A 17,360-nucleotide genomic window follows, 5' to 3' on the forward strand; every position below is an offset into this window, starting at 1 on the left:
AGAATTGGCGCCCATATGGGATGCCGGTGCCGCAGAGAATTAACCCACTGCACTATGGTGCCGGCCCCAATGCCAATGATATCTTAAACTTACTATTAGGTTAAAATATTCTTTCTCCCCATAGTTGTTCTTCCATTCACAAAATTACTCCATATGAAAAATCCAAGAGAAGCTGATATCTAAAAGGATACTGTACTATTCTGAGAACCTGTCCTGCTCTAGAAGAGAAATTAAAACTACGATCTAAAAATGTTAAAAGGGATCACGGCTGTAGAGCAGCAGGTTAAACTGTTGCTTGGGACACCCACATCCCACATCAGAGTTCCTGGGTTAGATTCCTACCTCTGCTTCTGATCCAGCTTCCTGCTAATATGCCTGGGAAGTAAAAGATATTGGTCCAAATATTTGCATTCCTGCCATCCATATGGGAGATCCAAATTGAGTTCTAAACTCCTAGTTTCAGGTTGGCTCAGCCCCAGCTACTGTGGGCATTTGGGGAATGAACTAGTGGATGGAAGATTGATGTCTGTCTCTGTCTTTCAAATAAATAAATCATTTTAAAAATAAAAATGTATGAGTATTTCAAAACCAAATAGTTCAATTTTTTTTTTATTTTCCTTTTTTTGGGAGGGGGTCTGCCTTCACATTTGAATCTAAAAATTGACTTTTTTTTTTCTTCTAATAACACAAAAGGTTAACATCTCTTTCTTTCTCAGGGCTATTCAAACATAAAAGTTTTTTTCACTACACAGAGGGAAAAATGCATTCCCTGCAAGGTATAATAAACCAAGCAAAGGAATAGAATAGTCCATAAAAACAGAGTCTTGATACGGTCTTCTTCCTATTTCGTTTGATTCTACATTCTATACATCACCTCCACAACCTCAAGCACAGGGATTTCACATAAGTCAATGCTCAGTGACTAAATGCATGCATGCAAAACTGAATGAATGAATACAACTAACCAATCTGGTTATCCCAAAATTGAAGAGAAAGTTCTTCAATGATTGACTTTTTCTTGTACCCTTCTTTATACTGGTATTTCTACCAGTAAAAAGTAAAAAGTAATAGTTATTACTTTTCTTTAATCTAATAGGTATTAGAATCCATTTTCTCCAAATTAAGTCTACAAATGAGGAAAAAATCTTCAATCCATTTTGATACAAAGGTGGGAATGGGAAGGTGAGAAAAAGGAAAAAAGTATGCAAAATTCTCCCTGAGCAGGCAAAACAGGAGGGGGATCCAATATTGCACCTTTAAAAGGCAGTCAAATACTTGTAACCAGTCTTGCTTCCTGAACATAACAAACCTGACTTAAATGAGTGAAAGTTCAGACAACAAAATAAAGTAACTCAGAGTAATCTGTAAATACATAGATCCAACTAATTGTTTTAAAGGGAGAAAAAAACCATTAAAACTAGTGCTACCTTTCCACTACATGTGTCCCACTTCATAAAAAATATTTTTTATGTAGATTCCCATGCACTTGTCTCTCCAAGACAAAATAAGCCAAACAATAAGCCAGTGCAAGTCCAAAGGACTCCACTGCAAACTAAAAATAAACCTTGTAGGATACTATATAAGGAGCGTGGTCCACTCTCCATCAGTGATGCTGCCTGCCTGCTGGGAATGAGCTCACCAAAGCTATCAGCTGCGATCTGATGTCAGTGCTGTTCCTGCTTATCACACAACACTGGGCAATGAATACAACCTTTCCACTTTGTTTACCATCTGCAAAATGTTGATAATGAAATAATGTTCATGTGGCTTCATCATTTAACTTTGCAAATGAAGGAGTTCAGGACATGCCATCTCAAAATATGTTAAATTGGTATATTATTTCAAATCTAAAATCACTTAAGAAACTGTGACTTCAAACAACCATCTGCTCCATCTTCTTCTACATGGAACCAGCTACAAAGATTTTTTGGGGGGAGGGATGTCCTTCTTCATATCAAGGTTGGAAAATAATCTGGATCACCAGATACTGCGAAGAGGCTGCAATGAACCTGAATAACTCATTTAGGTAACACTTATCTTCTAGGTTTTACATTCTCTGCATACATTTGTTATCAACATTTCTAGAATTTACTACCTTTTCTTGAGATCCATTTTCCATCATTCCTTCACAAATTTATCGTTCTTTATCCACAAAGTAGATGAGCATTAAGCTTTGGTCATTTCTTCAGACTACACTTTCTAGTGAAGATCCTTATGTACATGTAAATTCAATACAACTTTGATGTGTTCTCTTGTTAATAGCACTTGCATGAATTGGGTTCCTAGACCCAGGCAAAAAGCCCACACAAGATCAAAGAGGAAAGAAGGAATCTTTCTCCCCCCTATAAAATGATCAAGTGGGTTCATCATCTAATGTTTGCAAGCTCTAGGGAAATGAGTACCACTTCAGATTCTTCATCAACACTGACTGAAGAACAACAGTCAGGTAAGTCAATATAATAGGTGAATGAGATCCTAAAATGGTAATCATTGTCATTGTGCCATAAAGATGAAGTAATGAAGACAGCTAAAGAGCTGGCAGTGCTATGTTGATAATTTTGAAAAGCACAGCTTATTTTGAGAGACAGAGTTTCCATTTGTCAAACCTCCACAAAATTTACCGTGTGCTGCTACATACAGTAAACATCTTGATCTGGACAAAAAGCAGCCTTTATTATTGTTAGGTTTATAAAATCTAGTTTTAGGCCGGCGCCGTGGCTTAACAGGCTAATCCTCCGCCTTGCGGCGCCGGCACACTGGGTTCTAGTCCCAGTCGGGGCGCCGGATTCTATCCCGGTTGCCCCTCTTCCAGGCCAGCTCTCTGCTATGGCCCGGGAAGGCAGTGGAGGATGGCACAAGTGCTTGGGCCCTGCACCCGCATGGGAGACCAGGAGAAGCACCTGGCTCCTGGCTTCGGATCAGCGAGATGCGCTGGCCGCAGCGGCCATTGGAGGGGGAACCAACGGCAAAGGAAGACCTTTCTCTCTGTCTCTCTATCCACTCTGCCTGTCAAAAAATAATAATAAATAAATAAATAAATAAATAAATAAATAAAATCTAGTTTTAGTCGCAGCTACCTACTGGAAGAGCCCAAGTCTAACACTATTATGGAAAAAAGATCAAATCAGTCAAAACCAATCCAGTTTAAAGTATGCTATACTAACTGTACTGTTCAGAATTTGGGCAGTAGGGGTCTAGTGTTGTGGCACAGTGGGTAAAGCTGCACCTTTGGTGCCAGCATCCCATGTGGGCAACAGTTAGTGTCCTGGCTGCTCCACCTCTGATCCAGCTCTCTGCTCATGGCCTGGGAAAAGCAGTGGAAGATGGTTCAAGTGTTTGGGCCCCAGAATTCACATGGGAGACCGGGAAGAAGCTCCTGGCTCCTGATTTCGGCCTGGCCTAACCCTTGCTGTTGTGGCCATCTGGGGGAATAAACCAGCAGATGGGCGATCCCACCCCCTCCCCTCTCTCTTCCTCTCTCTCAGTAATGCTTTCAAAATAATAAATAAATCTTTTTCTAAAAAAAAAAGGAATCTGTGCAGTAGGATATATTATATAGTAAGGCACAGAATAAATCCCCAAGTGGAGGAAAAAGGTTTGCCATGTTTCCAAATCTCAGTCTGATACAAGGCCATCTTGACCCTCCTCTGAAATAGGAGAATGAAAGTAATCCAAAAATATGCTTGAACAAATCTTTCCTCACAATGCCATGCCAAATATGCATAAGCTTTGTCATGAAGAGCAACATGTAAAATCAGGGTATCATCAACCCCTCCCTTATTCCCTTCTCCCACTTTTCTTCTCCCCTCTTCCCTCCCCTCCCTTCCCAATCTCTTCCTTTTCTCCCTCCCTCCTGATGGAGATAGATATCTACGTTTTAAAGCTCATTCATATTCTCTCTTCACAGCTCTTTTCTTCCCTTCCCTCCAAGATATCTCCAGCACTCCTTTAATTCAATTTTCTAACTTCAGCGTGACTTTCTAGGTAACTATGTTGGGAGTCAAATGAGATAAATAAAATTTCTAACATTTAATGATATAGTTAGTTTCATGTTCTACAATTTATTTTTTACTGTTGAAATTTCTTAACAATGTAATTCACTTAGTTTTATTTATTTGAAAGACAGAGACAGCTAGACAGAGATCTTCCATCTGCTGGTTCACTCCCAAATACCCAAAACAGCTAGGGCTGGGTTAAATTGAAGCCAGGAGCCCAGAACTCAATCCGAATCTCCCCCATCAGTGTCAGGGACCTCGGTACTTCAGTCATCATCATCTGCTGCCTCCCCAGGTATGCATTAGCAAGATGCTGAAACCCCAAGAGAAGCTGAGACTCCAGTCCGGGCACTTTGATATGGGATGTGTGTGTACCAAGCAACATCTTAACTACACTAAATGCCCACCTGAATATTCTACATTTTAGAGGATCAGGCTGACTCTCCCTTCTAGTAATTATAACACTATTTGGCTTACCATGATCAATAACTAGGACATGTTAGGTACCAATACCAAGCAGTTGCCACAGAGAAGAGGACACTATTAACCTTAAAAAAAAGTATGCACAAGGGGAAAACTCCACAAAGAATCATCTTTATCGAAGGACACTCAAACAAGGTGACTAGGATGCAACATTTTCCCCCTACTTTGAGAGATACACTTTGTGTGGAGATTATCATGCACATAAGTGGACCATTGTATTTATACATACACTCACTCTAAGTCACCAATTGCCTTCTCAGACTATCTGGCCGAGCAGATCCAAGCAGATGAAATACAGGCACTGTACCAATTGCATTTATGAGCCAAATTCACCACAAACACTTTTACTTGAATAACCAAAGGCTGTATAAAAACATATACCTACGTACATTGGAATCACTAAAGATTTCTGCTTCTTCAGATTCACAGCAAAGTAACGCTGCTGATTCACTGTCTTCCAAATAAGAGCTCTGTAACACAAACAATGTCATTTCAGAGACCCAGACAAATGGGCCCGCAAGTGTGAGGGAAAAAGCCAGCTGAAATCACCAAGTCAGTGCTAGCTCATTGGTGAGAAGCTGCTGCAATGCTGATTAGTGATGGATTTTTTGGAAAGAATATAGCCAACAAGGTGACTAGTTAACTGACTGAAGAATGTCAGGTTAGCGGAAGCATTTTCCACAATTTCCCTGTTTAGGCAACTTGGGCTGTCCCTTTTCTATAAAGCAGGTACTACTAATCCTTCATAGTATGCACTCTGAACTCTTCTCAGACTGTGGATAGGTGTAGATTCACTTATCATCACATCCAAAGTTTGATGTGTTTGTTTAGACAGGCTTTAGACTATAACACAGAGCCCCCCATTAGGGAATCAAACCACTAGCCTACCTTCTTTGGCCCTCTGCTAATAAATGTTTTATTTTATTTCTTTTTTATAAAGATTTATTATTTACTTATTTGAAAGGCAGAGTTACAGAAAGAGAAGGAGAGACAGAGAAAGAGAGACCTTCCATCCACTGGTTCACTTCCCAAACGGCCACAATTGCAAGGGATGGGCCAGGCTGAGGTCAGGAGCCAAGAGCTTCTTCCAGGTCTCCCAAATGGATACAGGGGACCAAGCACCTAGGCCATCTTCTACTGCTTTCCCAGGCTCATTAGCAAGGAGCTGGATTGGAACTGGAGCAGCCACATTTTGAACCAGAACCCATATGGGATGCTAGCAACATGCTATGCCACAATGCCGGCCCCTAACAAGACATGCCCTATCCAAGTTCCCCAACAGATGGGAGAAAACAATTTAAAACTTTTTCTCTCATTCTCCAATTTCTTTTGCAAAATCTGTCTAGAAGACAGATAAGGGAAATGAGACAAAGGAGCGAAACCATTAGCTGGTAAACCAAGATTATTTTTTCCTATTACTAATAATACAAAACAGAAAAGAAAAAGTTTCAACTCTGACCAATTAGATTCCATTAAAATGTTTGCTGTTTGGGTAATAGCTGTTGGAAACTGAGTCATCCTTAGACAGAGCTCTGATGTATATATGATGATGTCACCAAAATTTCTCAGAACCGGTGGTTGAAACTTCATCGTGTACAACTACTCAGAGGCTATTCTCATTGATGCGTACTTGGATTTTTCAAACTAAGGCTGTATTTTTAACCAGAAAGAATATCTGCAGAGATTAAAACTAAACTGGGAGGAAATTAAATAAAGCTCAATGTTAGTATTTCTGGTTCTAGCTCCTGGTTACTTCCATTTTACTTTTTTATTGCTCTGATCTTTTGCCTACTTTTGATATGCTTTCTTGTAACCAAGTCTCATCTCCCATTATCCCTCACTCTTCCTCTTTTAGAAAGTCATCAGAAATAAAGATTTAAAATCACTTTTAAGGTGCTGGAATTGTGGTGCAGCAGGTAAAGCACCATTTACAATGCCAGCATTCCATATGGGCACCAGTTCGTGTCCTGGCTGCTCCACTTACTATCCAGCTCCCTGCTAATGGCCTGGGAAAAGCAGAAGATGGCCCAAGTGCTTGGGCTCCTGCACTCACTTGGGAGACCTGGATGAAGGTCCTGGCTCCTGGCTTCAGCCTGGCTGGCTCAGCCTTGGCAGTGGTAGCCATCTGGAGAGTGAATCAAAGGATGAATAATGATCTCTTCCTGTCTATATCTCTCAATATTTATTTTATTTATTTGTAAGGCAGACTTAGAGAGACAGAGAGAAAGAGAGATCTTTCATCTATAGGTTTACTCCCCAAATGGCTGCAATGGCCAAAGCTGGGTCAAACCAAAGCCAGGAGCCAGGAGCCTCCTCCAGGTCTCCCATGAGGGTGTAGTGCAGAATCCCAAGCACTTGGGCCATATTCCACTGCTTTCCCACGAGCATAAGCAGGGAGCTGAAATGGAAGTGGAACAGATGGGACTTGAACTGGCATCCATATGGGACACATCCATATGTGTCCATATGCCACAATGCTGACCCCACTCTCTTTCAAATAAATAAATTTTTTAAAAAATAAAATCACTTTTAATTCTTGCAATACAATGGGTCTTTATTCCTTACTCCCTTGCCTTATGGAGGGGAAAAAAATAAGAACATTTACTCCATTCTGGTTTATAAAAAAATCGATCTACTGATTTAAAAAATAAAGACATCTGGAAGTCATATTAGAGGCGCTACATGCTTAATAGATAATATAAATATTTTTAAAAATTTTCCTTTTATTTGAAAGGTAGAAAAAAACAGAGAGACAGAGACTGAGCAATCAATCTTCCATTTACTGGTTCACTCCCTAAATGCCCACAATACTCAGAGGTAGGCCAGTCTTAAGCCAGGAATTCCATCCTGTCTCCCACATGCAAGCCAAGGACCCAAGTACTTGGAGCCATCACCTATTGCTTCCCAGCATGTGCAGTAGCAGGAAGCCGGATTGGAAGCAGCATAGCCAGGATTCAAACCAGGCACCCAGATATTAGACGTGAGTGTTCCAAGTGATGACTTAACTGTTGTGCCCAATGCTTGCCCACCAAAATAAAATAAATTAACGGAGATCAGAGCTGCTTTCAACTCCCCCAAAACACACATAACTGATAATACAGATAATATTAAGCATATCAAAAGTTCTTTGTTATTGCCACAGTATATACAGACCAGAGAGAAAAGTATAAGGTAATTAATCCAAATTATAGCAGGCAAGACTGTTTGTAGTTCTCACGCTTGTAAATATTTCAGCATGTTTACACTAGCTCTTTTAAAATGACCTTTCAAGAAAAAGGTCCTGTAACCACATTTGCATTCCTGAAGTTATTTTAAGATGTTATTGTATACTATTAATTGAAACAATTAAGACACAGATATCTATTTAAATGTGCTGATAGCATTAGAACATAATTGGTACATGAAACAAGTATTTACTTGAAACTTAGTTCTAAATTAAATTCTAAGAGTACTAAAGGAAGACAAAAGACATTTCAAGTTTTTGCCTTATCTTCTCAGGTACCAGGTAATTCCAATTCTTAAGTTCTTTCTGGGTTCTGTAGAATGAACTCTTTTCCTTAAGACTATCTAGGATTTACTGCTCCAAGAATGCAAATATGAATGAATAGTCAGAAACTGTTAATACAATTGAGCATACTAAATCAAATGAGAAAATTTATGATTTAAATTGATGTTAAAAGGTATTTGATAAAATTAAGTCATTTCTGATATCAGACATTTTTAGTAAACTAGGAATAAAAGATAATTCCTTGATTTTACTCCCTAGATAGGTTTTTATGGAAAGACAAAACTTACAAAAATAAAGGTACCGCTCTGTGGAAATACAAGTATGTTTCTTTGGCTATGTATTGTTTCGAGAAAAACAGTAGTTAAGATTGTTTATAAGAAAAACACATTCGCCAATAGGTTAATCCTCCGCCTTGCAGTGCCGGCACACCGGGTTCTAGTCCCGGTCAGGGCGCCGGATTCTGTCCCAGTTGCCCCTCTTCCAGACCAGCTCTCTGCTGTGGCCAGGGAATGCAGTGGAGGATGGCCCAAGTGCTTGGGCCCTGCACCCCATGGGAGACCAGGAGAAGCACCTGGCTCCTGCCTTCGGATCAGCACGGTGCACCGGCTGCAGCGCACTGGCGGCCATTGGAGGGTGAACCAAAGGCAAAGGAAGACCTTTCTCTCTCTCTCTCTGTCCACTCTGACTGTTAAAAAAAAAAACAAAAAACAAAAAACAAAACAAAACAAAAAAAAAAACCACACACATTCATGTGTAAGAATAAGTTTCAATCCAGAACAGCTTCTACACAACAATTATAGTAATAAAATGTTGCAATCTTTATAAGGAATGTATGTTGCAAGAACTCAAATTAAGAAGGATGTCCTGAAGAGTGTTAAAATTTTATCTGTGAGGTTACCTAACAATTTGCAGTCAAAAGTCTTAAGAAATAATCTGACCACAGTCAAAATCTGTTGCTATTGTTCAGTTTCTTTTATTCTATCTCGTTATAGGTTTTAGTTTTAAGAAGAAAACACTATTGATAGTAGTATTCGTTTCTCTTTCCTTTTTATTCCATCTTTCTTCCCTTCTTTTTCCTCCTTCTCTCCTCTTCCTCTCTCTCTCTCTCTCTCTCTCTCTCTGTGTTATCTCCCACCCCTGCCCCCACCAGCTCTTGGTTCTAAGTGAATTCATTGCATACTTAGGCAAACTAGGGATTTTAAAAATATATTATCAGACATCAAACAGTAAAATATATGTATACCCTAAAACATGCTGACTTTCGGACTAAACATTTTTAATACTTTAAAAGCCAAAATATATCCTGGCACTTACATGCAATTGAATCAACAAAGCAATATCATAGTCTAAGGGTGATCAAACTGAGAAAACTTTCCCAGTATCTCTGAAGTATACATTGAAAAAAATTATTTCAATATGCAATATGTACACCAATAAACAAATTTCAGAAGATGTCAAAGAGTCTTCCTCCCATCCCTGTCCTCTACAACCCCATTCCCAAAGTAGTCACTACATTAATTTCTTTGGTATCCTTTCAGAGATAATCTGTGTTCATACAAGCATTATGTGTGTATGCTGAATCTTCAAAATGTGCATGGAAAATGGAATTACAAATAGGGGTTTTTTATGTTTGTAATTTTAAAAAAATTATTTAAAAGAGTTACAGACAGAGTTAGAGACAGAGAGGTCTTCCATCTGCTGGTTCACTCCCCAAATGGCTACAAGAGCTGGAGCTGAGCTGATCCACTGGCAGGAGCCAGGAGATCATCCAGGTCTCCCATATGGGTACAGGGCCCAAGGACTTGGGCCATCCTCCACTGCTTTCCCAGGTGCATTAGCAGGGAGCTGAATTGGAAATGGAACAGCTGGGACTCAAACCGGCACTCATATGGGATGCTGGCACTGCAGGCCAGGGCTTTACTCTGCTGAGCCACAGTGCCAGCCCCCCCCAAAATAAGTTTATTTTTGTGTAAAACCCATGCATATACAGTCTTCAAAAAGTTTCTTGAAAACTCATACTATGAAAAAATTTAAGCATCATGAAAAAAAAAAAAAAACTATGTATTTTAATTAAGGGTGGGTATTGTGGTACAGCAGGTGAAACTGCTGCTTGGGACACCTGCATCCCATATCAGAGTACCTGTCCATGTTCTGGATACTCTGCTTCCAAATCAGCTTACAGCTTCCTGCTAATGACATGCTGGGAGGCAGCAGGTGATGGTTCAAGTGTCTGAGACACAGATGGAGTTCCAGGCGCCTGATTTCATCTGGCCCAGCCCTGGCTGTTATGGGCATTTGGGGAGTGAACCACTGGATGGAAGATCTCCCCCTCTGCCTTTCAAGTAGATGAAAATAAACATTTTAAAAATCTTTAATTAAGTACAGTACAGTGGAAACACACATGCACACACATCTATGTATAAAGCAGTAGCAGCCGGCACCGCAGCTCCCTAGGCTAATCCTCCGCCTTCGGTGCCAGCACCCCGGGTTCTAGTCCCGGTCGGGGCGCCAGATTCTGTCCCGGTTGCTCCTCTTCCAGTCCAGCTCTCTGCTGTGGCCCGGGAAGGCAGTGGAGGATGGCCCAAGTCCTTGGGCCCTGCACCCGCATGGGAGACCAGGAGAAGCACCTGGCTCCTGGCTTCAGATTGGCGCGGTGCGCCGGCCGCAGCGCACTGCTGGAGCAGCCATTGGAGGGTGAACCAACAGAAAAGGAAGACCGTTCTCTCTGTATCTCTCTCTCTCTCTCTCACTGTCCACTCTGCCGTCAAAAACAAAAACAAAAACAAACAAACAAAAAAGCAGTAGCAGCATGTTTGAAGTTTCTTTTTCTGGAGATACACTGAATTGCATTTGCTCCAATCGCAGTATTTTTACTTGGGCCTCTTTGTGATCAATGGTATAGATCTGCAAGATAACTGTCTAGTATTAAGGATGTAATAAGAGTTACTGAAGGACAGTAATAATCAATTGAGCAAATTTGAAAGTTTAAATCAGAATAAAGTGAGTGATTCCTTTGAAGCATCCAGTTTCTTACACATATATTTTTAAATCTTTATCTTACTCCTCCATAATTATTTCTATTTCTTCCTTTCTCTTTAAATTGTAAGCTTCTCAACTTGGATCTCTAGGGACTGGCACACAATAAGCACTCAATAAATGTTCATTGAAAGAGTAAGTGACTTAGCATCAGTTGTTCCAATTCTGTCTTGCTGCCAACAATACAATAACCCCAGTTTTCTGTGGTTTTGCTTTCTGTGGTTTAAGTTAGCCGCAATCAATTGCAACCCAAAGATCTTATATGGAAAATTACAGAAATAATTCATAAATCCTAAAAAAGTTTTTATCATGGTGTATTGTTATAACTGTTCTATTTTATTATTAGCTATTATTGTTAATTTACGAGTTAAACTATCATGGGTATGAATGTACAGGATAGGGTTTGGTACTATCTGTGGTTTCAGGCATCTATGGAGGTCTTAGAACCTATTTCCCACAGATCCTTGGGTCCCTATCCAAGAGACTGAGATAGAGTTCTAGGCTCCTGGCTTCAGTCTGATCCAGCTCTAGCTGTTGTGGGCATTTGGGAAGTCGACCAGCAGATGGAAAGTCTCTTTTTGTCTTTCTTTCTCTTTCAAATAAAAAAAAAGTAAGTAAATATTTTTAAAATGGGGAAACTACTGTATATTGACTGAAGATGAGATACAATCTTTTGTATATGGGTATAGTTAAGAGATCAACAGTTTTCACCCCTCTCCCCCAACTTGATGTTTGCATTTTAATCAGATATAGTAGCATCGGATCCTATTAGAAGAGCCAACTGTTACACGAAACACTATCCCTTGTGTTCCTAGTCAACATGGAGGCTTTAAGCCAAAAGAACATAATTTCTTAAGTTACTCAGCAGGTTGGCCTGTCAGTGGCAGAGGCAGTTAAAGTATTCATGCTACAGAATCCCCTAACTCTGGCTTGCAATTAGCCCATCTCAGTTGCAAAGGTATCGCTGCTTCGCCTGTTATGGTAAGCAACAAACTTGTTTCTCCACTCACTGTATCCTTCAGAAGGAACATATCTTTCAGCCCAAAGTTTAGCCATCCTCAAAGCACCACTCAAATCTCAGAATTTCAGGAAGCTGCAAAATGACTTCATCTTCACTGAAGTAGGAGCTCCCCTCTGAGCCGTCATTGTGGAGCCAGGTTTTGGCAGACTATAGCCTGTGGGCCAAATGTGGCCCAACAACTGTTTTATGTGGCCAGCAAGCTATGAATGGTTTTCACATTTTTAAAGTTATTTAGAAAAGTGAAGAAAAATATGCAACAGGGACCATACATGGTCAGCAAACCTAAAATATTTACTATCTGGCTCTTAACAAAAAGTTTGCCAACCCCTTGGCTACAGCACCCAATTCAGCCTAATGATTAACTGCCTAGGACTGTTCTCTCATCGGCACATACTCTGGTCTCCTTGTGGCAGACACTCTCTGTTGTCTATCCAATCATCATCTCTACCCCCTCTCTCCCCAACCAGTCCCATCACAAAAATTAAAAATACCACATACCTGACTGTTCAGCCTCGGGAGTCCTAACCCTGACCAACGAGACCCCAGGATACTCTGCTATGGGTTTGTAGGGAAGGCTGCTCACCTTGATAAAGCAGACTTGAAAAAACAAACTGCCCTTTCTGAGCCTTGGAATGCAGCTGTGCTTTCAAGACATGATGTCTAGAGCTGTGTCAGCCAGTTTGTGATCTTGAAAATAGAGGCCAAGGACGAAAGGCAAAATGCTAAAGATGGCAGAGCAGAAAAGATGGTAAGAACCCAGAACCTCGATAACTACATTGGGTCACTATACCAGCTCTACAACTGCCTCGCTTCTGGGCTTCCTAAGTTAAAAAAGTTCACTGTTTACCTCATTTTTAATATGGCATTCTTGTACTTTTAACAGAAAGACTCCTAACTCTCTAAGTAGATTTGTGCATTTGAAAAATAAAGCCCACATATTCTTTGTCTACAATTCTATAGCATATACAAGACTGCAGCTGTTGGGATCCAACTATTGTGTGGGTTGGATTCTATGGAGCCTGGAAGGACTCCTGGATATACAAAAACAATTGATGGGGCTAGCTTTTATGAAAATAATTCTGATGGCCAATGACTAGATGCAGAATATTTCATATCTCTTAACTCATTTAATATTAAAGCAACACAGTGAGGTCACACTCTCCAAAATTATTCATTAAGTATAATTAGCAGGGCAAAGATTTTACTTCAGGTCTCTTGGATAAAACATTCATACTCTTCTAGGCCGGCACTGCGGCTCAATAGGCTAATCCTCCGCCTGAGGCGCCAGTATCCCGGGTTCTAGTCGCAGTCAGGGCACCGGATTCTGTCCCAGTTGCTCCTCTTCCAGTTCATCTCTCTGCTGTGGCCCAGGAAGACAGTGGAGGATGGCCCAAGTGCTTGGGTCCTGCACCCCATGGGAGACCAGGGGAAGCACGTGGCTCCTGGCTTCGATTGGCGCTGTGGGCCGGCCATAGCGCGTCGGCTGCAGCAGCCATTGGGGGGTGAATAAACGGCAAAAGGAAGACCTTTCTCTGTCTTTCTCTCTCACTGTCTACTCTGCCTGTCAAAAAAAAAAAAAAAAAAAATTCATACTCTTCTACTATACTTCCCTTCCCTTTCTAAGTCTTTTATTACAACTTATGTGATAAGACAGGCAGAGTTAGACAGTGAGAGAGAGAGAGACAAAGGTCTTCCTTTTTCCGTTGGTTCACCCCCCTAAGTGGCTGCTACGGCCAGCGTGCTGCGCCAATCTGAAGCCAGGAGCCAGGTGCTTCCTCCCAGTCTCCCATGCAGGTGCAGGGCCCAAGGATCTGGGCCATCCTCCACTGCTTTCCCAGGCCACAGCAGAGAGCTGGACTGGAAGAGGAGCAACCAGGACAGAATCCAGCTCCCCAGCCGGGACTAGAACCCGGGGTGCCGGCGCCACAGGCGGAGGATTAGCCAAGCGAGCCGTGGTGCCAGCCTAGAGGTTTTACTTTTCATTGAAAATTGATTTTCTTTGAAAGTTCACTTATCTATGATCCCATGCAAATACTATCTTACTTGTAGCAGCAAATTCACACACTCACACGGAGATAATTTGAATGTTTCTTTAAGCCCAACAACCTTTATCACCTCCTTAGGGTTTTCTGGTTTTTCATTTTTTCCCCTTCTTTTCTACTATAACCATCTTCCCTAAAAGGATATATTCTGAAATAAGACAGAAACTCTATACGCAGTAATTCTCAAAATGTGGTCTCCAAAGCAGCAGCAGCAGCAGCAGCAGCAGCATCTGATAACTTGTGTTAGAAACACGAATTCAAGGCCAGCATTATGGTATAGCGGGTAAAGCCACTGCCTGCAATGCTGGCATCCCATATGGGCACCATTTCAGGTCCCAGCTGCTCCACTTCTGATCCAGCTCCCTGCTAATGTGCCTGGGAAAACAGGAGAAGATGGCCCAAGTACTTGGGCCCCTGTACCCATGTGGGAGACCCAAAAGAAGCTCCTGGCTTCTGGCTTCAGACTGGCCTAGCTCCGGCTGTTATAGCCATTTGGGGAGTGAACCAGAGGGTGGAAGATCCCTCTCTTTATTTCTCCTTCTCTAACTCTGCCTTTCAAATAAATAAATAAATCTTAAAACAACAACAACAAAAACCAGAAACACAAATTCTTGGGCTCCACCCAAGATCTACTAAATAAAAATCTGGGGGCAGAGCCCAGAAATGTGTTTTCAACAAGCCATCCAGGTAATTCAGATAATTCAAATATACATTAAAGTTTTAGAACCACTGGTCTAAAGTATTTCCTTCTGTAGATAATATTTAAACCAGAATGACAGAATCATAACACACCTATCAAAACAGTTAAGCAGTAAATTCCACTGACTTCTCTGGACACTGAACAGTTTCTCTACAACAAAATGGAAGAGACAAATGTCTTCTTTATAATACATATATCTAAAACTTTTAAATTTATTTTCATTTTATTTGAAAAGCAGAGAGATGAGACAGAGAGATAAAGATAGAGACAAACAGGTAGATGGAAAGAGATCTTCTATCTGCTGGTTCCGCTCCCCAAATGCCCTTAACAGTCAGAGTGGAACCAGAGCTGGGACCAGCCAAAGCCAGGAGCCCAGAACTCAGTTCAGGTCTCCCACATGGGTGGCATCAACTCAAGTTCTTCAGCCATCATCTGTTGACTCCCAGGGTGCACATTAGTTGGAAGGTGGATCTGAAGCAGAGTACCTGGGTCTTGAACCTGGCACTCTGAGATGCAGTTGTCCTAAGCAGCAACTTAACTGTAAAACACCCACCTCTATAATTCATATTTGACTCAGATATAGAAACTGCCTTAGAATACTAAAAGGGTGAGTCTACAATTAAGTGTGTTAATTAATTCCTGCATCTCAAGATTGATGCAACACCACAATTAAATCACTGCTGCTCTGTTGAGTGACAGCAGCATTTTTTATTTTAACATCAGAGTTTGGATGGGGAAAAAAAAATCAGTATTTTAATCTTACCTGGAAATTAGGGAATTCCAGTAGGAAACCTTTACAACCCAGCTTTATATCCAGTCTACAAAATGATGAAGTACTAGAGTATAGGAGCACTTTCAACTATCCCTGGTAGATAACTTACCATGATGGCTAAAATATACTTTCACTTGTCTGGCTCTAAAGAACTCTTAACCCCAGTTTAAGGAAGTATCATGGATATCAGGAAGAAATCAGAATTATGGTTAAAAAAAATCATACCTTGAAGAAGAAGAGGACTTTGCTAGTCTTAATTACTACCAGGTATTTCATTGACCTCAAATGGGTTTTGTCTTGTTTTGAACTGTAGTGTAGAGACGAGGGATGTGGTAGTAGATCTTTTAAGGTTTATTTATTTATTTGAAAGGCAGAGTTATAGAGAGAGAGAGAAAGAAAATCTTCCATCTGCTGATTCACTTCCCAAATGGCTGCAACCAAGGCTGGGCCTGGCCGAAGCCAGGAACCAGGAGCTTCTTCTGGATACTCCACATGTGTGCAGGGGCCCAAGGACTTGGGCCATCTTCTGCTGCTTTTCCTAGGCCATTAGAAGGGAGCTGGACTGGAAGTGGAGCAGCCAAGACACAAACTGACACCCACATGGGATGCCAGCGCTGCAGGCTGTGGCTTAACCCATTGTGACCTTATCTTTTTTTTGGACAAGCAGAGTGGATAGTGAGAGAGAGAGAGACAGAGAGAAAGGTCTTCCTTTTGCTGTTGGTTCACCGTCCAATGGCAGCCGCGGCCGGCGCACCGCACTGATCCAATGACAGGAGCCAGGTGCTTCTCCTGGTCTCCCATGGGGTACAGGGCCCAAGTACTTGGGCCATCCTCCACTGCATTCCCTGGCCACAGCAGAGAGCTGGCCTGAAAGAGGGGCAACCAGGACAGAATCTGACGCCCCGACCGGGACTAGAACCTGGTGTGCCAGTGCCGCAGGCAGAGGACTAGCCTACTGAGCTGCGGCGCCGGCTAACCCACTGCGCCCTTATCTTGTATTTTTAATTTAGGGAACAAAAAAATCAGAAATAGTTGAAGCTGAAGGGAAAATAGCAAGAAGTTCTGGAACAAAGTCTGTTTATGATGAATTAAAATCAGTGCCTTCACAGATAAAAGAATGACAGGATAAAAGACAATAAATTTACAAAGATCAAAAACAAGGACACAGGCCGGCGCAGCAGCTCAATAGGCTAATCCTCCACCTGCGGCGCCGGCACCCTGGGTTCTAGTCCCGGTTGGGGTGCCAGATTCTGTCCCAGTTGCCCCTCTTCCAGGCCAGCTCTCTGCTGTGGCCAGGGAGTGCAGTGGAGGATGGCCCAGGTCCCTGGGCCCTGCACCTGCATGGGAGACCAGGAGAAGCACCTGGTTCCTAGCTTCAGATTGGCGCGTTGCGCCATCCACAGCGTGCTGCTGGAGCAGCCACTGGAGGGTGAACCAATGGAAAAAGGAGGACCTTTCTCTCTGTTTCTCTCTCTCACTGTCCACTCTGTCCAAAAAAAAAAAAAAAAAAAAAACCACCAAGGACACAAAACAGACTATGCTATAAGAGATTGAGATCAATGTCTACTACAAACAGTAGATCTTAGTTTATACAAAGATTTTAGAAATGTATGTGCAGTTCTTAAATTATGTATTCTCACAGAAACATTCTTAAGTAATGCCTGGATTTCTGTGCTAGCAATTGATAGCAAAAGCTTCAAAAGGAAAGCTTATGACTAGTGAAACGCAAAAGCAATCATTCATATGCACAGATCAATTCTGTTTACACAGAGGGCCACTACCTGCATTTGATGAATGCCTTTA

The 17,360-nt window shown here is 41.5% G+C and overlaps 1 protein-coding gene across 4 annotated transcripts in view; it reads right to left on the reverse strand.

Moving 5' to 3' along the window:
- Positions 1 to 17,360, reverse strand: part of SSH2 (slingshot protein phosphatase 2) — a 279,343-nt gene that overhangs the window by 199,690 nt on the left and 62,293 nt on the right. For 2 of the 4 annotated variants that reach the window (XM_062175541.1, XM_062175540.1), the window contains exon 2: positions 4,868 to 4,948. The exons of the other annotated variants lie outside the window; for them this stretch is intronic. In XM_062175541.1, coding sequence (XP_062031525.1) covers positions 4,868 to 4,948 — 81 coding nt within the window. The remainder of the gene's footprint in view (positions 1 to 4,867; positions 4,949 to 17,360) is intronic. 4 annotated transcript variants of the gene reach the window in all.

Source organism: Lepus europaeus, chromosome 18 (assembly GCF_033115175.1).
Source record: "Lepus europaeus isolate LE1 chromosome 18, mLepTim1.pri, whole genome shotgun sequence".
Classification (NCBI taxonomy): domain Eukaryota; kingdom Metazoa; phylum Chordata; class Mammalia; order Lagomorpha; family Leporidae; genus Lepus; species Lepus europaeus.